The 20,983-nt window shown below is 40.9% G+C and overlaps 1 protein-coding gene and 1 long non-coding RNA gene across 6 annotated transcripts; both read right to left on the bottom strand.

The window, feature by feature from the left end:
* Positions 1–505: 505 nt before the first annotated feature.
* Positions 506–7,073, bottom strand: LOC121854793. The gene is made up of 3 exons (XR_006086639.1): positions 6,670–7,073; positions 6,416–6,517; positions 506–745 (listed from the first exon to the last, which is right to left on the bottom strand). It is a non-coding gene; the product is annotated as an uncharacterized LOC121854793 (long non-coding RNA).
* A 5,643-nt stretch (positions 7,074–12,716) lies between these two features.
* LOC121854764 lies at positions 12,717–17,075 on the bottom strand. Of its 5 annotated transcripts, none has more exons than XM_042349519.1 (4): positions 16,220–17,075; positions 15,343–15,989; positions 14,928–15,091; positions 12,717–14,603 (listed from the first exon to the last, which is right to left on the bottom strand). In XM_042349519.1, the coding sequence occupies exons 2-4, from the start codon at positions 15,395–15,397 to the stop codon at positions 12,750–12,752; spliced, it is 2,073 nt and encodes a 690-aa protein (XP_042205453.1). In that variant the 5' UTR covers positions 15,398–15,989; positions 16,220–17,075; the 3' UTR covers positions 12,717–12,749. The 5 variants fall into 5 exon arrangements, with proteins under 5 accessions (XP_042205453.1, XP_042205459.1, XP_042205454.1 ...); XM_042349525.1 differs by having other exon boundaries at positions 15,747–15,989; XM_042349520.1 differs by having other exon boundaries at positions 16,675–17,075.
* Between the last annotated feature and the right edge of the window lie 3,908 nt (positions 17,076–20,983).

The following is a 20,983-nucleotide window of genomic DNA, read 5'->3' as shown; positions in this document are numbered from 1 at the left end:
GTAGCGATCAAGGCGAGGTTGTAGGGGCTGGATGCGGTTGTGATGTCGAGCAGCAATTCACGGTCGAGGGATCTCAGGTGGAAGCAGGTGGCGGTATTGAGGATGGTGTAGTAACTTGGTCTCAATCTGACAGATGATGTCACGATGATAATAGATGATGTCTGATGATAATTGAGGGGTCTGGACCAGTGTGTGTGTGTGTGTGTGTGTGTGTGTGTGTGTGTGTGTGTGTGTGTGTGTGTGTGTGTGTGTGTGTGTGTGTGTGTGTGTGTGTGTGTGTGTGTGTGGTGTGTGGGTGTGTGTGTGTGTGTGTGTGTGTGTGTGTGTGTGTGTGTGTGTGTGTGTGTGTGTGTGTGTGTGTGTGTGTGTGTGTGTGTTTATTTTTGTTTTTGGTGTATGTGAGTTTCTTCCCTGTGTACGGGACACCAGCAGACAACAAAGTAATGAAAGCACCAATCAGGAGACGCCATGACCTCCATACACACAAGGCACCAGTAGTCGCCTCCCTCCCTCCCTCCCTTACCTAACAAAACTTAGACTCGTGAGATGTGACTTTTTTTTACTCCCCACCCGGATTAGTGATGATGAGATGGTGACGACCGTTGATGGTGATGAGGACGGTGAGGCTGAGTTATGAGGGTCTTAATAACTCACAAACTTATCAGGCGATCATCTAGGAATTATGGATGGTATTTGATGGTCGAACCTCCTGCCATGGTGCCAAATATTCGGCAGTTTGGGGCATCTGAGGATAAAAATGAAATTGTGGGAGGTTTTTAATTTTTTGGTCGTATTTTATTTTTATTTTTTTATTATTTGATATTTGAAATTGTGGGAATAGTTGTTCTTAAAAATATTCATGTGATGTTTGAAGGACTAGAGAAGATTTTATTTGTTATTAAAAAAAAATCACGTTAAGGGATTTTTTTTTCATATAGTCAAGATTATTCCTGTGATATTTTCATTACTTTGGGTTTGTGTAAAATTCCCTTTTATTTAATTTGTGTAGTTTGGTATTTAAACAATATTTTTATGACAATTATAATAACTCTTGGTGTTTATTAAAAGTGGAGAGAATTAACTGATGTAAAATTAATAAATGAAGAATAAGACAAAGATAAAGAGATAAAGAGACAAAGAGACAGACTGACAAATATAAGAGGGGAAGGGGGGAGAGGGAAGGGGGAGGAAGGATACGTATAGAAGATGTGAAGAACGGAAAATGTCATAACGTCACTAAATAAAATAATACAAAGACTTCTTAATTATTTTCCACGACGTAATAAAACTGTACTTACACCTCCCACTCCTTTACCTTCCCTTCCCTACCCCTGCCACCTCTGCCACCTCCCCTACCCCTACCACCTCCTCCCTTCCCCCTACCACCCCTCCTCCTTCCCCCCCCTTATATCTTCAAAACATAGCTGATGACGAAGGTTGAAAATAAATCTTTAATACAACAAAAATCATAATAACAAATAATCTTAAGTGAATTATTTTGCTCTCTTCTTCCTTAATAAATATAAGGAAAGATTTTTTATTTAGCCATATAAGTCATGATAACTGACCCCGCGTGGAGAGAGAGAGAGAGAATCTGAATGAACAGACAGGTGAACACACACACACCTTTGAACAGACCAGACAGACAGACAGGTGTCCCAGACAAACCCTCGTTAGTTTGTGGATCAAGGTAAAATTGAAACTACTATAATGTGGTTTAATGTGTGAATTAATTAAAATTTCTCGTTGGGGAAGAGAGGAGAGATGAGAGTGGTATAGGGGAGGGAAGAAAGGAGAGAGAAGGAGATTGAGGTGAAGGAGGAATGCTGGAGGAAGGGGAGGAGGAGGAGGAGGAGGAGGAGGAGGCTCTGTGTTGTGAATAAACGTGAGTTTTGTTGTGATGTGACTCCTCTCTCTCTCTCTCTCTCCTCTCTCTCTCTCTCTCTCTCTCTCTCTCTCTCTCTCTCTCTCTCTCCACTAAGCATAAGAACCTCAAGTTCAGCCAATTCACTACAGAACCTTTTAAATCATTCTTGTGTGTGTGTGTGTGTGTGTGTGTGTGTGTGTGTGTGTGTGTGTGTGTGTGTGTGTGTGTGTGTGTGTGTGTGTGAATCAAACCTGCACTGGAACTAACCTCCAAGTACAGATGCTGAAATTATAATAATAATAATATGTAATTATAATAATAATATATATGTGTAATAATAATAATAATAAATGAAGCTCCTCCACTTTCTAATCACTCTTGTCTAGACCCACTAATCTTTACAGGCTAGTACTAATCCTGGGTTTTAATTTTGATATTAATTTATATGGTAGTATTATTATTATTATTATTAATGTGTGTTATTATTATTATTATCAAATATGGTATTTTTATTATTATTATTATTATTATCGTTATCATATATGTATTATTATTATTATTATTATTATATTTATTTTACTATTATTATTATTATAATATTATTATTATTTATTATTATTATTATTATTATTATTATTAGTATTATATTATTATTATTTTATTTTATTATTATTATTAATATTATTAGTATTAATTATTATTATTATTGAACATACTTATTATTATTATTATTATTATTATTATTATTATTTTATTATTATTATTATTATTATTATTATTATTATTATTATTATTATTATTATTAGTATTATTATTAATATTATTATTATTATTATTATTATTATTATTATTATTTTTATTATTATTATTATTATTATTATTATTATTATTATTATTATTATTATTATTATTATTATTATTATTATTATTATTATTATTATTATGTATGTGTATTATTCCGCATCTAAAGATTTTGTAACACGTTCTCAATTCTGTATTTGCTGAGAAATTGTCAGAGATATTTAGTTGCAAAGACCTCGAGAGAGACCGACTAAATGACAAGCAGTGATGAGAAAGAGAGAAAAACGAGACTGACAGACAGACAGACCCAAAAACAGACAGACAGACAGACAGACAAACAAACGGAAAACGTCCACCTAAAAATAGAACAGACGGAAGTAAATGGCGTCGTTACCATGAAAATCCTCCCATCGATCTTTCTCATGCTTAAAAGACTTGTTTACAGGGTGATTGTCTGATATCTTCCTGGGAGGAGGGGGCAGGAATGGGGGAGGAGAGGAGAAAGGTGAGGGGAGGAGAGAAAGATGGAGAGGGAGGAACGAAGGGAGAAGATGAGGAAGGAGGAACAGTGGAGCAAAGTAGGAACAGACAGACGACAACCAGACAACAGACAGGCTGCCCATTGTACCCACGTCTACATGGGCAGTTATTGCCCATACTGCTTGATCTCTGGAAATCCGGATAATGTGATGTCATCCCTCCCCTTTCCATGTTCGACTTGGAAGGTATCTCTATCATGCCCCTCCTCCCTTCCCTACCCCCCACCTTCCTCCTTCCCGCACCCCCCACCCCTCCACACATAACCCTCCTCCCTTCCACCCCTTGCACCCCTCACCCCTCTACCCTCCACAGCCTCCTCCCTTCCTCAGCCTACACACACCTCCACACCCCTCCACACCCTCCACACAGCCCTCTCCTTCCTCAGCCTACCCACCACCCCTCCACCCCTCACCCCTCCACACCCCTCCACACACCAGCCTCCTCCCTTCCCTCCAACCTGCCTCCACACCCCTCACACCTTACCCCTCCCACTTAGTCTCACTCCCTTCCTCAGCCTACCTGCCCCTCCACACCTCACACACAGTCGCCTCCCTTCTCAGCCTACCCACCCCTCACCCCTCACACCCTCCACCCCTCACGCCAGTCCTCCTCCCTTCCTCAGCCCTACCACCCTCCACCTCCACCCCTCACCCCTCCACACCAGCCCTCCTCCCTTCCTCAGCCTACCCCCCCACCCTCCTCCCTCCCTTAACAGTCCCTTCTTCGTCTTGATCTCAGCTCTTCTTAAACAAATGGGGCGAAGCCACATACTGCTCTGCTCCTCTGGATTCCTCCGTTTATCGGTGGGGGCAGGGTGGGGAGTGGGGTAAGATGTGTGGGTGAGGTGGTGTGGTGGGGTGTCTTTGTGTGTATATGTGTGTATCTTGGTCGTTTAGAGGGGACAGGGCTCAGAATGAATATCACGAGGAGAATGTATGTGTGTGTGTGTGTGTGTGTGTGTGTGTGTGTGTGTGTGTGTGTGTGTGTGTGTGTGTGTGTGTGTGTGATCCCTTACATCAGTCGTGTACACCATCTTCCTATCATTAAGTAACCCCTTAGGTCATCCTTAACAAGACATTACTTCTACACAAACAACATATTTTTATCCACCCAAAGTATTATAATGAAATAGTTATAGTCTTGAGTTAAAAATATCGCCATCTTGAAAAACCAATATATCGTAAACTGAGAATTAGAAGATTAATAAGAGTCAAATTGTCTAGAGATTACCTAAAACTGTCGTAGAAGTTGACTTACGTTTTAATGAGAAAAATATTATAGAGTAATGACAGTTGGTCTGTTAGGGGTGGGGTGGATATAGTACACTGTATACTAAGCCTTTACTACACTCGACCATCTTCATTTCCCCCACTACCTCCTTCCCCTCCCACTCTTCCCTCCTCCTACCACCTCCCCTTACCACCTCCCCTTACCACCTCCTCCTACCCCCTCCCCACTCTCTCTCCCCTACCACCTCCTCACACCTGTTGAAGGTAACCAATTAATAGCTGTTGTCCTTCTCGTTCCTTTTTAACAGGTAAACAGAGACAGGTGTTGCCCTTGCTGACATCTACAGGTAAAACACACAACGACTCCAAGTAGACTACAGTAAATAACTCTGTATGTATGTATGTATGTATGTGTGTATGTATGTATGTATGTATGTATGTATGTATGTATGTATGTGTGTGTGTATGTATGTATGTATGTATAAGCTAGACAGAAAAAAATAGGACTGAAAGAAAGAAAGAAAGAAAGAAAGAAAGAAAGTGAAAAATATAGATAGATAGAGAGAGAGAGATCCGCCCACGTCTTACCACCTGTATCAGCTTGACAAACGACATCTCCTGTGTTCCACGCTCGTAAATCTTTCCCCTTTTCCACATTTTCTTCTCCCTTGCACTCCATCCCCTTTATCCTTCCCTATCCACCCTTCTATCCTCCCTATCCACCCCTCATCCTCCCCTATCTAGCCCTCTATCCTCCCCTATCCTCTCCTATCCTCCTCTATCCACCCTCTATTATCCTTTCAACAAATACACTAATTTTAATCTATAATCACTAAATCAATCCTCTTTAAATTTATGCTTATGTTTATTGTTTAAATTAAGCATCTATCTCTCTCTCTCTCTCTCTCTCTCTCTCTCTCTCTCTCTCTCTCTCTCAGCACAAGAGGGACATTAAGGTCAATACTAATGACCAAATTACTCACTAAAGATGGTCACCGCTTATTAGTGAGGCTCAATCATCAATTACCTGCGACCTGAATCACTCCCCATTGATGCCCCCGCGCTACTCTGATTACAGGTGTGAACGTTTGTGTATCTTTGAGTGACAGGTAGGGAGAGATTATGACAGATGTAAGAGAATAACAGAATAACAAAGACGGATGAGAGAGACAGAGACAGACAGACAGACCAGTGCTGACAGACCAGTGCAGACAGACAGACAGACCAGTGCAGACAGACAGACAGACAGACAGACAGACAGACAGACAGACAGACAGACAGACAGACAGACACTTACCACCTCAAGTACTGACGGAGTTCACAAAAAAGGTTGTAATTATGTCATTTGCATAATTTAATAACGTGGCATTAGGCTCTGAATTATTTATTAATTAATGTGGGCAGTATGGCGGTGGCTAAGGACCTTATACACACACACACACACACACACACACACACACACACACACACACACATACACAATTATTACACATCGTTGAACTCTTTAATAACGTTACTAGTTTATTGTTGAACCTCATTGAACTTCTTTTAACATACCGCGGTTAACGAAAGACACACACTACCAATACCTCTCACATCAGTGGTTAACGAGGTCCATACATCAGTGGTTAACGAAGCCCATACAGTAATAGTTAACGAAGCCCATACAGTAATAGTTAACGAAGCCCATACAGTAATAGTTAACGAAGCCCATACAGTAATAGTTAACGAAGCCCATACAGTAATAGTTAACGAAGCCCATACAGTAATAGTTAACGAAGCCCATACAGTAATAGTTAACGAAGCCCATACAGTAATAGTTAACGAAGCCCATACACCAGTGTCTAACGAAGCCTCTTACCCTGAGAGAAATAGGGTCTTACCGCCTTATAATGAACCTGAGAACCATCACTCGTTAAGAATTGTTTCCCTCTGTAACACTCAAAAATTATAATACAGCAAATTACAATACTATTACCTTATCCGTTTGTTTGTTGCTGTATGTAAAGGTTGTTTGCAGGGTTGGTAATTCTGGCCTTCATCTCAGTGTATCCAGACAGCTGCCACAGTCTCCCTGGTGCTGTAAAAAACTCTGTATTTTAGTCATTTTACGTTGTGTTGTATTTCACTCTCAGGAGAAGAAAGTACTGTTTATAAAAGAAAATTATTAAGTGATAATACCATACATATATAAAAGGTAGAGGGAGGCGGAGATATTTACTGGTTTCTTACTTGTTACACTAAAAACATCAGCTGGAGATAGTCACTCAACGCGGCACAACTCTCTTACCAGCCAATCAGTGGTGGACAAAGTATGTTTACACTGCTGACTCTGGCTGACACGATATTGTTTACATCTGAAATATTGTTCAAATAATTATCTCACGGTGAAGTAAATGTTTAGCTGGCAAAATTACTGTAAATATATCGCAAGTCAATTGTAATCTACTAAAAAAATTTCAATTTGCAGAAATGATCAATTAATTATCAGTGACTTGTTTGGGTAATGGAACGAGCGCATTCTTGAGGTAAACAACATGAGCCTTTGTTTATTGTTTGTTTGTTTGTTTGTTTCTTGGACCAGCGTAATAATCACACATTCACTGGAAAAATATGATGCAAAGTTTAAAAAAAGAAATGGCATTCTCTATATATGTGTGTGTGTGCAAAGGTTTAAAAAAAGGCATTCTCTATATATGTGTGTGTGTGTGTGTGTGTGTGTGTGTGTGTGTGTGTGACGGTGGGGGTAGGTAGTGTTTTGTGGGGACGCAACTCGACGTCATTACTGCCACCAAAACAATGGACATAGTGGCGTTAATGGGGGGGGGAGGGAGGGTGGATGAGAGGGAGGGTGGGTGGATGAGAGAGGGAGGTGGGTGGATGAGAGAGGGAGGGGTGGGTTAGAGAGAGGGAGGGTGGGTTAGAGGAGAGGGAGGGTGGGTTAGAGGAGAGGAGGGTGGGTGGGTGTGAGAGGGAGGGTGGGTGGGGGTGGATGAGAGAGGGAGGGTGGAGGGAGGGAGGGTGGATGGATGAGAGGAGGTGGGTGGATGAGAGAGAGGGAGGGTGGGTTAGAGGAGAGGAGGGGAGTGGGTTAGAGAGAGGAGGTGGGTTAGAGGAGAGGGAGGGTGGGTGGATGAGAGGGAGAAGGGGTGGATGAGAGAGGAGAGGGAGGGTGGGTTAGAGGGAGGGAGGTGGAGAGAGAGAGGGTGGGTGGATGAGAGGGGGTCGGGTGGATGAGAGGGAGGGAGGGTGGGTTAGAGGAGAGGGAGGGTGGGTGGATGAGGAGAGGGGGGGTGGATGAGAGAGGGAGAGGGAGGGTGGGTTAGAGGGAGGGAGGGTGGGTGGATGAGGGAGGGGGTGGATGGAGGAGAGGAGGGTGGGTCAGAGGGAGAGGAGGGTGGGTGGATGAGGAGGAGGGTGGGTGGATGAGAGGGGGAGGGTGGGTTAGAGGAGAGGAGAGAGGGTGGGTGGATGAGGAGGGAGGGGGTGGATGAGAGGAGAGGGAGGGTGGGAGAGGGAGGGTGGGTGGATGAGAGAGGGGGTGGGTGGAGAGGGAGGGTGGGTGGGGAGGTGGGTGGATGAGGAGAGGGGAGAGGGAGGGTGGGTGGATGAGAGGGAGAGGGAGGGTGGGTTAGAGGGAGAGGGAGGGTGAGAGAGAGGGTGGGTGGATGAGAGAGAGGGTGGGCGAGACAGAGAGAGATTTACAGATCAAGGTTAGTGTTAATGTAAATCATGTGCACTATGAGAGACAGATTTGGGTGTATGGTGTAATAATTCACGTTTGTAAAAAATCGGTTTCTTTCATTTATTTACAAATAAAATATTTACAGTGTCTGTGACGTTTACAGACGTCCGGCTCTTCCCCATCGTAAAAACCGTGAGCCTGATTTACAAGCAACGTTATGGGTGAGTGTAAATTATATATTTAACACTTTGTAAATTAGTAGGTGTTAGTGATGTTAATGGATCATCTAAACTTCATCATTGTAAAAAAAATCCTAGATTTACTAGAGACAAAATTTCTGTTTTAAAAAGAACATAATTTCTTCATAATTTACAAGAGAAAATATTAAATTTATATGTATCTATATTTTACCAACTGTGTATATATAAGTCACATGTAAGCATATTTTTGTTTACAGTTTACAATCTTCGATTTACATGTGAGAATCTTCAGGCATTTTACGATTTTCTTCAGTTGAATTATTTACCGCCCCCCACCTGACTATTTCACACAAGACTCCTATAGTCACAACCATTTTTCATATATCTACCCTCTCTATTTACTATCTATCTCTATCTGTCTGTCTGTCTGTCTGTCTGTCTGTCTGTCTGTCTCGGAACCTCAGTTACCCAGAGAGAATAGAACGCCTACAACTTTGTTTTTTGTTTACAGGGATTAGCCCTCCCGGGCACAGGTCACTGACCCACATCGGGGCCTCGGGGGCGCAAATATAATAATAATAATAATAATAATAATAATAATAATAATAATAATAATAATAATAATAATAATAATAATAATAATAATAATAATAATGATAATTCATAATAAAAATGCAATATTAAAAATAATAATAAAATAATAATGATAATAATAATAATAACGAAACTGTAATAATAATAATAATAATAATAATAATAATAATAATAATAATAATAATAATAATAATAATAATAATAATAATAAAAGAACCATAACGAAATAGAAAAATTAAAAAAAAGATCAATAGTGAGAAACGATATATGTATGTTGTGTTGTCAATAGTAAAAGAAGCAATTGAGACCCTGCAATTGTGTGTAAATGAGGCAGAAAGTCAGATCATCAACCTGGGACTTGGTCACAATTTTTGTGATGCCATATGGCAGCAGAGTCTACCCTGAGACAACACATTATGCTTCCAATATCTTCCCAGACGGTAGTACCTCCCTGTTTGGTAGCTGCCTAAACCTTACTACCCAGCTTATACTACAGATGGGCGAGGGGCGACCTAATCAAAGTGTATAAACATCTCAGAGGGCACTACTCGGTCGATTGTATATACCAGGAGCTGGCGGAGGTCCGCCCCACAAGGGGTCACAGCTCAAGGTTGAAGAAACCACAAGCCCAGAAAACTGTGAGGGGTAACTTTTTCGGAGTGAGTGTTGTGAACTGTTGGAACAATCTGTCGGAGAGTGTTGTGACAGCATCGAGTGTGAGCTGTTTCAAGACCAGACTTTACCAACACTGGAGCAGTTTCAGATATATTCAGGAGCCAGTGCATGCCCAGTACTTGCCAACAGAGACGTGACCGACCGCCCAAGCGGCTAACGAGCCGATCAGTGGCGAAGAGGATAAAAGTAAAAGTATATTTACCAATATATCAGTGAGTTCTGTGTACGTCTGCCTCTCTCTCTATGTCCGTCATTTATCTGTCTATCTTTAGGTCTGTCTCACTGTTTGACCTTGTAAAATCGAGCCATTGTTTGTTGTTTAAATGGGATCCAATCGTAATAGTAGTCCCTTGGTTGATTGGTCCCAAAGTCCTCAATGGAATCGTTTTCATAGGTTATATGAAATTCCTAATCCCTAATTCTCTCTTGGTCATATTATCTGTCCAACTGCATCAGCTGACATATACACAGCATCACGATAATGTCTCTAGTGTCCATGCAACTGAAGACAGCCTACCATAAGATCGGTGTCACCCAGGTTAGACGAGTTTGTCCCGAAAGGCTTTCTGTTTTCTCTGATTTACATCATGGGTTGACGCTTTCTACGGGTATCTCCTCTATTTTATCAAAAGAAAATCGGTCACTATAGGAGGCAGCAACAATAAGGACGAAGAAGATAAAAGACAACAAAATATAGTGTTGATTGGTGGATGTCTTGTCTGCTGGTATTATTTATTTTGTTCAGTGAGGAGAAGAGTCGCCACCTTATTAGGCGGACATATTATTTTGGCTGGATTTTTACTTATATTTTTGTTTCAATGTATAATTTACACTTCCTCTACTGGAGAAAGTAAAGTTGGATAAAAACAACTTGTAGAGAAGTAAACGATAATAAACTGATAATATTAAAGAAAGAATGAACAAGAATATGGGATGATTTACCTCTTACTGGGGGTGCGGATACAGTACAGTGAACACTAACACAGTTGACCGGCACTGTACTCGACCACCTTCACTTTCCAAACTATCAAGTGAAGTCATATCACATCTAGGTGGGCCGGGGGAGCCTCGGGCACAACCAATCAACCATTAGTGGGAACTCGACTTGCTCTTTTAACCACATTTTAGTTTTTAAAAAGTCTTTTGGTGTTAATATGTTGTTCCGAACCCGTATCACCGCTTACCTAGCTTCCACCACTGGTTACCAGCGGCCAGAGTCGTACATACAGAAGCAGTAGATATATCACAAGTGTCGTCGAATTACCACTGGCTGTCCCACCAGTCTCCGGTAATTTTCCGACGATCGGTATATACAGATAAAACAACAGGCAGGTAGAGTTACACCAGGTCACAGAAACACACTGGTGCACTGTAGTCGTCTTTAATAATCACTAAGTCTTCACAAAATTGTTCACTAGGTAATGTCTTTATCACTGGACTTCTCACTTCGAATATATAGTCAGTACACTACCAGTGTACAATTCCTCAGTCTTTTCACTTTATATCGCTCAAAACAATTCCACAATACTTAACAACAACTATCTTTAGTTGTCACTAGGCTTGTACTTCACACTGTGAGCAAGAACGGGCGACTACTTCACCAGACGCCTGGTGTTATATACTTCTCGTCAGCCGCCTCGCACCACCAGGCGTCACACATGGACCTTTTTTACTTTTTACTTTTATCCTCTTCGCCTCTGATCGGCTTGTTAGCCGCTTGGGCGATCGGTCACGTCTCTGATTACTTTTCCTTTTCATTTATCTTCTTCACCAAAAGATCGGCTCGCTAGGCGCCCGGGCGATCGGTCACGTCTCTGTCACGCACTGTTGGCAAATACTGGGCATGCACCGGCTCCTGAATGTACCTGAACCCGCTCCAGTGTTGGTCAAGTCTTCTCTTGAAAGAGCTCACACTCGGTGCCGTCACAACACTCTCTGGTAGATTGTTCCAGAGTTTACAACCCTCACTCCGAAAAAGTTTGCCCTCACAGTTTTCTGGACTTGCGGCTTCTTCAATCTTGAGCTGTGACCCCTTGTGGGGCGAGCGTCCGCCAGCTCCAAGTAAGGACACTCAACTGAGTACTGCCCCCTGAGATGCTTATACACCTCAACTAGGTCCCCCCTTGCCTGTCTGTAGTATAAGTTAGGCAAGTTCAGGCGCTCCAATCTCTCAGGGTAGCTGAGGTGCCGAAGTGCAGGCACCAGTCTGGTGGCACTGCTTTGAACATTTTTATCGAGATCGAGACACGCCTAGAGAGTTTAGAATGATTGAGGCTTACAATACGTAAGAAAATCATAACAAAAATTGTGCAATATATTCTAGAAAATTCTTATATAGGTAATACACCAATATATACAAGAAAATCTCCCCAAACTTGCCAAAACAACTGCTGCTTGGAATAGAAAATAATCAGAACACCTAGTTCACAAAAATTATAATACTAAATTATGCCTCGGCATAACAATATTTAGCGACAGTAAATAGGTCTACATAATACACAGTTGGTAGTATGAGACCAGAGACTTATAATATTGTCAGAGGTTAATGTAAACAACAGTTGTTAACAAACATCATAATTATGTGCACAGTGACAACGCTGCTGAACTCTTGGAACAATCTACCATAAAGTGTTGTGACGGCACCGAGTGTGAGCTCTTTCAAGACGAGACTTGACCAATACTGGAGCGGGTTAAGGTACATTCAGGAGGTGGTGTATGCCCAGCACTTGCCAACAGTGCGTAAGAGGGACGTGACCGATCGCCCAAGCGGCTGGCGAGCCGATCGGTGGTGAAGAGGATACAAGTAATACCTAACCTACAATACTACCAACAACTATTAATTGTACAATAACATTAAAAGAATCAATTAAATCATCGTTTAATGAAGTAAAGTTAAGAGTGACGTCGCTGACCCTGCCAAGGTGTGGAGGTGAAAGACTGTTTTACTGAGTCTCAACCACGTGTTGGAGGTTCACCCTCGTCTTGTTCAGTCCCGTGTTGAAGGTTCACCCTCGTCTTGTTCAGTCCCGTGTTGAAGGTTCACCCCTCGTCTTGTTCAGTCCCGTGTTGAAGGTTCACCCTCGTCTTGTTCAGTCCCGTGTTGAAGGTTCACCCTCGTCTTGTTCAGTCCCGTGTTGAAGGTTCACCCCTCGTCTTGTTCAGTCCCGTGTTGAAGGTTCACCCTCGTCTTGTTCAGTCCCGTGTGTCTGTCGGTCAAATATCTGCTTCAGTAAGGCAACATAAGAACTCTGTATAAACAATATAGTGTTAAGTATTGTCTGTATGTCCGTCAGGTGCTTCTCTTGGTGCCTCACGAGAGCTTCCCGGTGACGTAACTTATCGTCACCTCTTGAGTGATTCATCATTTCTTGTTGTAACTTTATGTAGTGACGAACCTTGAGGAGCTCCAGTTGTAATGAGTGATGTTGGTTGCTTAACCTTTCACCAATCAAATGTCGTGCAAACTTTCTCACATAATCACGACCTTGTAAGTGTTGTTGTTCTTGCTTCGGCAGTTGCGATAACAATTGATTTTCAATTTCCCTAAACTTTTCATCTTCTTCTTCTGATAAACTCATAATAATTCTCTCCGTCTCTGGACGCTGCTGTTTATACTTACTTAACACATCATTAATTCTACAACTCAACAAATTATCGGTAATTATAAATAACTCCATAACAGGTGATAACTGAGTCATAATTTCATCATGAGTTTTAAGAGTTTCGTTCCACCGTGATAACCAACCTTGTCCCATCTCGGCCATAGTGTTGAGCAACTGGTGATTCTCACTACAAACTTTCTCTCTGTCAACTAATTTTTGTGCGTTTTTATTACGTGTATTATCGAGTTTGTTGCTCTTATATTCTGCTTCTAAGAGCTCTTGTTTATCTCGTAATATCTTTCTTTTATCCCTATCATTTGCTGAAGACTTCAACTCTTGTATCTCTTTTTCCAACTCTAAAATCTTCGGTGTTTTCGACTCATTATTTTCACTCAACTTTTCATCTGGATTATCTTTCATCTCGCTCATCTCGGCTTCGTCTTTAAGACTCACCTCCGAGGTAAATGATTCATGTTTTGAGTTTACACTTTGTAGATCATCACTAAAATCTTTGAGTAACTGTGAGTGACTGTTTATGTACGTCAGGAAACTGTCTGAAGGTGACTGTTGAAGTAACAGGTTTTCTTCTTCATCCTTAGAATATTCAACACAAGACTCAGGTTTTCGCTGGTCTTGGTGTTCTTCTGTCGTCTTTTGACCGACGTTTTGTGGGTAGTTGTGTTTCACGTAGACAACACCCAATATGTTTATGGTGACCGAGACCATCAGTAGTAAGAGGCAAGTTACAAACCCACCGAGATAACTGGTCACTGGCTCACACTCACTGGACCTTGTAGGACACTGTGGTGTTGGACGACTCGTGGCAGCAACACTCTCCACAGCTTTCACCCTCAAGCTACCAAAGAAGTGTTCTAGACTGAGGTGAGATCCTGGAAACATGATGACACTCTCCTCTGCTACTCTGACTATAGAAGAGTTTCTCATCACCAAGTTTCCTCCGTCTATTATCACAGCCTTAGAAGCAACATCGTCAACTTTTGTATTCTGTAGAAGAAGCTCTGAGCCATCAGCTACGTGAAGGCTCTGGAGAGTGTCTATGTGAGTTGAGAAGAAGATAACAGAGGTCAGGGGGCTGGAAATGTCGAGGACTTTGATGATGGAGTTGATGACGTTGAGTTGCGTGATGTTGACGGTGGTGTCCAGCGAGGTGATGTTGACGTCCTCCAGGTGAACGTGACCCACCCGGCCGGGCAGTCTGTTCAAGGTTGAGTTTGTGGCTGAGAGTGTAAGGTGACGGTGACAGGGGTGGTCCTTGCCCTTCACCACCACCACGTCGGCCACATTCTTCAACATAACACTGACACACACAGACTCACTCAGCTGTAGCTTCACCGCGTTGTTCACAAACACCATCTGCACTGTATCGTTCACCTGCACCATATTCACCATCTGTGGGAGAGTTATAGTGAATGATCATCATAAGACTCACCATGTATTCAGGGTAACACAAGCCATTAATTGTTTACTTCTGTTTCTTATTGTTTGGTCTTAACTCATAAGGAAACGTGTTCTAGTCTCCGCCATCTGTTTATATTTACTGTCACTTGATCTTAATGTTAATTGATAACGAACAAATCAAGAATTTACTTCCTGCTGAGTTATTATGAACTTATAAGTAAACGAGTATAATGAACCTACCCTACCCTACCCTACCCTACCCTACCCTACCCTACCCTACCCTACCCTGAGAATGTATGTACAGTATAATGTTACCTGATTCACTTTCTTGTAGTCACAGACGAGTGTGGGACTCCTGTACTCACAGTAAGGAGCATCCACACCCACGTTCACCTCCCAGGTTGGGTACACCCACACTACCCGCCCCATACACGCCCACATCATCACCCACACCCACACTCTCATTATGCCTCGCGGTGCTGTAAAATAATTAAAACACTTACTTGGTAAATTTATGTACCAAATTATTCATTTTCATACATTCAGTGAAAGTTTAAGATAAAGTATTTATGTATAACTCCAGAAAATATTAACTTTTTGTGACCTTAAAGAAAGCTGTAGTAAAGATAAACTTAATATACTTTCAACAAAACTCTTCAGGGAACACTAACAATATTAAACACTTAACAAAGGCATAAGAAAGAGACTGCCGTGTATATACTGAACTTACCCACAAGATCAGCTGAAGCAAACGTCGCCCGGAGCCACTCAATCAACTTCCACATCTGACATTTGTCTTAATTGTCAGTAAATATTAATGATTCACCAACATGGAGCCAACAGCCCTCAGATCTTCCTCAGTAAAATTCTTGTTGTCGTCACTTACTTCACTGTCTGTCATGACTGACTTCACTGTCTGCTATCACTTCACTGTCTGTCACCTGTTACTTCATTGTCTGTCATCACTTACTTCACTGTCATCACTTACTTCACTGTCCGTCATCACTTACTTCACTGTCTGTCATCACTTACTTCACTGTCTGTCATCACTTACTTCACTGTCTGTCATCACTTACTTCACTGTCTGTCATCACTTACTTCACTGCCATCACTTACTTCACTGTCATCACTTACTTCACTGTCTCTCTATATAATGTTTCTCTCTGTTAACATTCGGTCGTCGTTCATTCCTCCACGTCTCTTTGGTCGAAGATTATTTCACCGTTTATCCTGTCCACCTCTGTCCACCTTTCTATTGTTGTCTTCTTCACTATAGTTACGATGACGTAGACGCGGCAGGATAATGTCACGGCCACTACAGAATAACCCTCTTTCTGCAGTACTCCAACTCCTAGGCCCATTAATCAGACTCGAGTTCTGAAATAATGACTTTGGTTAACAGACCAGATCATGTAGACTGTAAGAATACATCCAAGGAAACTGTTCATTATACTGTGCAAATTGAGACAAGACTGAGAAATACTAATTTATAACAGTTAACTATTATATTTACAGTAAAACAAGAGTACAAACATTAATACCTGCTCGAGTAAGACAACATAGGAACTCTGAAATGTCAATGCAATGTCGATGACTTCTTTTTTTACCTAAGGGTGGCTGGTGGTGGTGAGGCAGCAACTCTTCTCCTCTCCTCTCCTCTCCTCTCCTCTCCTCTCCTTTCCTTATTGTAACTGGTGAAGCTTCAAATCCTCTAATAATTTCATGATGTATTTAATGTTTAATAAATTTCCTTTCGTCGTCTTGTAATGTTATCAATACTTTGTTAACTTTCTTGTGTTTATTTCCCAGCTCTTGTAGTTGTGTTTTATACTTTTATATTAATTCGTGTTTGCTTCCTCTTTTGATTCGCTCTTAATAATATCTCCTTCTGTGCACTTAAGAGTTCCATAACACATCGTTAGCCTCACAACCTTGCCACGCCCGAGAGACTGATAGGTATTGAGGGGGAAAATAGATAACACGTGGACTGTACTTCTTTCTCTGAACCAAGATGACTTTACCTATTGTGTCTCACTCTTTTCACTTTTTCACGATCACTCACTTGATACAGGTTGTCCATTGTTTCTCTTTATGACTGCTTGCCTTGCTGATGTTACGTGCTCCTCTTCTTCAGCAGGAAGTTCCTTGAAGCCAACAGATTTGCTAATGAGATTGAAGGAGTCTGTTTTATTCTGGCCGCTGTGTCAGACTATGTGTCACATTGTCTGTGTCACGTTTTCTGTGTCAGACTCTTTGTATCGGGTTGTTTTTGCCTGGCATTCTGTATCAGAATGTCTGTGTCTGGCTGTCTGTGTCAGGTTGTCTGTGTCTTGTTGTCTGCATCAGGCTGTTTGAGAAATAGGTGCGTACCTTGGACACAGTCGTGGTCATAAGGGCACAATGACACTCGCATAAGAACTAACTGAACTCTGCCTTACAACGATCACTGAGGAACGACACAGATGCATTGGACTTGATAAAGGCAGTGAGATAAGACCAATCAGGGTTATCTTTCAGACACACGGTACCGTCATCAACACCTTATAATTGTGTTCTACGTCAATTCTATCGTTTTTTTTACAAGTCTTCTCTCAGCACCGGCACTGCAGTCTCGCGAGAACAACATTACATCATTACTGCTTGTTCTCCTGATCGCCATTATTTAAAATAAAAGTATAATATCGCCATTACGGTCAATTCCTATCACTATCAGGGTTTATCTCTTACAAATTGATAAGATTACCAAACCTGCTTCCATCTGTTATACTCGTATGACTTTAATAAAGACGATACAACACATCTAAAATTGTAAGTGACGTCGTAAAAGTTGAGTCATGATCTCGTTATTAACTTTATGATTGTTGTTCACTTAAGATACCAAGTGTGTCTTTGGTTTTATTAAATTGGTCAGGAAATTGACGTCCAGGGATACTCCTCTCTGATAAACGTGCTGCTTTCATTAACTGGTAAACAACACTGGAAAGATCGCTACCATTCACTGCTCAACCGAAACATTGATGTTGATGTCCTGACTACCCAGCAGGTCCCTCAGCATCCAGAGCTAACCAACCTCAGCTATCCTCCATCCCGGGATGAGGTAGCTACTGCCATCAAACAGAGAAGGAGGAGGGTATTGAAGGAAGGGAGAGGTGTGAGAGTAAAGGAAGAGAGGGAAAGAATAACTGCTAGACGTGGGAAGTCGTGGTGACGCAGCTGTACAGTAGTTGCTGGACCTGCAGGTTAATGTCCTGAAACACTCACAAGACAGCAGAGTGAAGTGAGTAAAGTTGACAACGCCTTCAACGTCAGACTTATGTAAAGAACCAGTACTGTACCGCTCAAAACTCACTAACACTCACACAAAAGAACTTAAGGCATCAACTTTGATTAAATTTGAACCAGATGTCACCTAAACTACAGAGCATATTCAGTCTCGACTTTCACATGTTTATTGTGACCCGTTGGTTTACCTGCAGTGTCTGGGTATATGATTGACTTTTATATTTCATGTTTTATTTTTCTGAATTTAATACATAATTTATAATACAGTGTGTGATGACTGTGGCCGATTATTGTATGCAGGATGTGGACCCCTAAGAGACTAAATAAGATGAACAGGAGACCTGCCCTATCTCTACTTCTCATCTCCTAACTGTGTGGCTCAGGTCCTCGGGAGACACTCACTGCCACAATCTCTGGTGAAGGGGAGAGGCGGTGAGGCACTCAGAATGTGTGATATTTGGATTGTGTACGAATTGCTTGTAGCCCGTCCGGTGAGATTGTCTGTCTGTCTGTCTGTCTGTCTGTCTGTCTGTCTGTCTGTCTGTCTGTCTGTATATGTTTGTCTATCTTTTCTCTGTCTTTCTGTCTGTCTTGCTCCTTCTATATCATTCCTCTCTCTCTCTCTCTCTCCACTGAAAACATTATTTACTTCACCTAAGTTACCTCGTCTACACCTGTATTCATTAAGTCAGTGTTTTAAAAGGAACAGAAACAATTGCAACAGGTAAGTTAATCTCCAGGTGTCTTTGTGAGCCTAATTAGGTCCATGAAAGTAACTCTATTATTTTTGTTGTGTTTGTTTTTCATTGTTATTACTTGTTTTTCTTCTGGTTATCATTTTTTTGTATTTATTTTTGTTTATTTATTGACCTTATTCCTCTTGTTATTTCTTTATTCTTGTTTATTTTCTTATTTTTGATGCAATTGTGATTTATTTTATTTTTATTTACATTTATTTTCCTATTATTTGATGTTATTTCTCTTCTTACTTGTTTATTCTTGTTTATTTTCCTATTTCCTGGTATTATACGGACTTCAGAACACACACACACACACATACACACAGTTTCCTTCTGCTCTGATTGGTCCTTCCACAGCAGCGACGACCCGTTACGACCAATCACTGTGAGTTGTGTATGAAGTTTGTGGTGGTTGTGGGAGTGGGTGGTGGTGGGCTGAGGTGGGGGTGGTGATGGGAGTGTGGTGGTGGATGTGGTTGGTGGTGGTGAGGGGGGGTTGTAGTGAGGGGTTGTGATGTTAGTGCAAGTGACATTATTATTATTATTATTATTGTTGTTGTTGTTGTTGTTGTTGTTGTTGTTGTTGTTGTTGTTGTTGTTGTTGTTGTTGTTGTTGTTGTTGTTGTTGTTGTTGTTGTTGTTGTTGTTGTTGTTGTTGTTTGTTGTTGTTGTTGTTATTGTTGTTGTTTATTTATTGTTGTTTTGTTGTTGTTGTTGTTGTTGTTGTTGTTGTTGTTGTTGCCATCATTATTATTATTATTATTATTATTATTATTTATTGTCATCATTATTATTATTATTATTATTATTATTATTATTGTCATCATTATTATTATTATTATTATTATTATTATTATTTAATATCTCTTATTATTATTATTATTATTATTATTATTATTATTATTATTATTATTATTATTATTGTCATCATCATTATTATTATTATTATTATTAGCTCTCAAATCAATTTTCACAACTCATCTACCAGTCCTCTATTCCATTCTACAATATATTATTTCCACCAAATTCTATGATCAATCGCATGGCGCCATTGTCAACTCCACCAGGCTTCATAATCCACTCATCAAACCTTCAACTAGACTGTCCTAATCTATTTGTTATCTCAACCATATTCCATCCAGACCTTCATTGTCAATTATGTCCATTTTCACACTATCACTCCATCAACTTACACCAAAGTGCACACTCCACTACACCACCAACCATTATACACAGCAGGTGCTTCACTCTAAGTGTTTCGAACCTGTTTCAAAGTTCAGGTTCAGGCAGAGAATCCTTACTGAGTGGCCATTAGTAAAGTATTATCCCTACTGAGTGGCTATTCTTAAAGTATTATCCTTACTGAGTGGCCATTAGTAAAGTATTATCCCTACTGAGTGGCCATTCTTAAGGTATTATCCTTACTGAGTGGCCATTAGTAAAGTATTATCCCTACTGAGTGGCCATTGGTAAAATATTATCCCTACTGAGTGGCCATTCTTAAAGTTTTACCCACCCCACTCACCTGTTATAAGTACCAGTATTTCTTTAATGTATTCTATAGGTGAAGGAGAGAGGGAAGGCCTTAGGAATTTCAGTACTTTATGAAGGAAGAATGTAACGTAATGTATCAGTTTTAATATTATTCACTAGTTTATTTATTGCTTGCTACTTGTAAGATAGAGACTAATAGTACCATACTTATTAATTATGTGTTCACCAAGGGTCATGTCAGGTTAATTTAAGCCTCATTGATATACAGTACGTCCCTTCAAAATATTACCATTAGAGGCAAATATCACGGAACACAGTGTTTAGAGGGACGTGTTCATTTCTCGGTCCTCAATTTCATGTTCTTCAATAGACTACTTTTCGGGCTCAATTGTCGGAAATAGCGTTTTAAAGTGGAGTTATGTGAGGTTATATGGGGTGTATGTGGGGTTTTGTGGGTCTATGTGGGGTTATGTGGGGTTATGTGGGGTGTATGTGGGGTTTTGTTGGGTTATGTGGGGTGTATGTGGGGTTTTGTTGGGTTATGTGGGGTTTTGTGGGTCTATGTGGGGTTATGTGGGGTTATGTGGGGTGTATGTGGGGTTTTGTTGGGTTATGTGGGGTTTTGTAGATTATGTGGGGTTATGTGGGGTTATCTTCAGGGGTATGTAGGGTTTTGTTGGGTTATGTGGGGTGTATGTGGGGTTTTGTTGGGTTATGTGGGGTTTTGTGGGTCTATGTGGGGTTATGTGGGGTTATGTGGGGTCTTGTTGGGTTATATGGGGTGTATGTGGGGTTTTGTGGGTCTATGTGGGGTCTTGTGAGGTTATGTGGGGTCTTGTGGGATTATGTGAGGTT

Source organism: Homarus americanus, unplaced genomic scaffold (genome assembly GCF_018991925.1).
Source record: "Homarus americanus isolate GMGI-L3 unplaced genomic scaffold, GMGI_Hamer_2.0 scaffold53233, whole genome shotgun sequence".
Classification (NCBI taxonomy): Eukaryota; Metazoa; Arthropoda; class Malacostraca; order Decapoda; family Nephropidae; genus Homarus; species Homarus americanus.
The sequence above is the reverse complement of the archived record's forward strand: the minus strand, read 5'-3'. Positions and strand labels throughout refer to the sequence as shown.

Bases quoted from the DNA above. Each gene is read 5' to 3' on its own strand.
- LOC121854764 (XM_042349519.1), bottom strand. From the start codon at position 15,397: ATGTGGAAGTTGATTGAGTGGCTCCGGGCGACGTTTGCTTCAGCTGAT. The intron at 15,092-15,342 runs GTAAGTTCAGTA...ATTATTTTACAG, and splicing joins TGCTTCAGCTGATCTTGTGG to CACCGCGAGGCATAATGAGA. The intron at 14,604-14,927 runs GTAACATTATAC...ACTCTCCCACAG, and splicing joins ACTACAAGAAAGTGAATCAG to ATGGTGAATATGGTGCAGGT.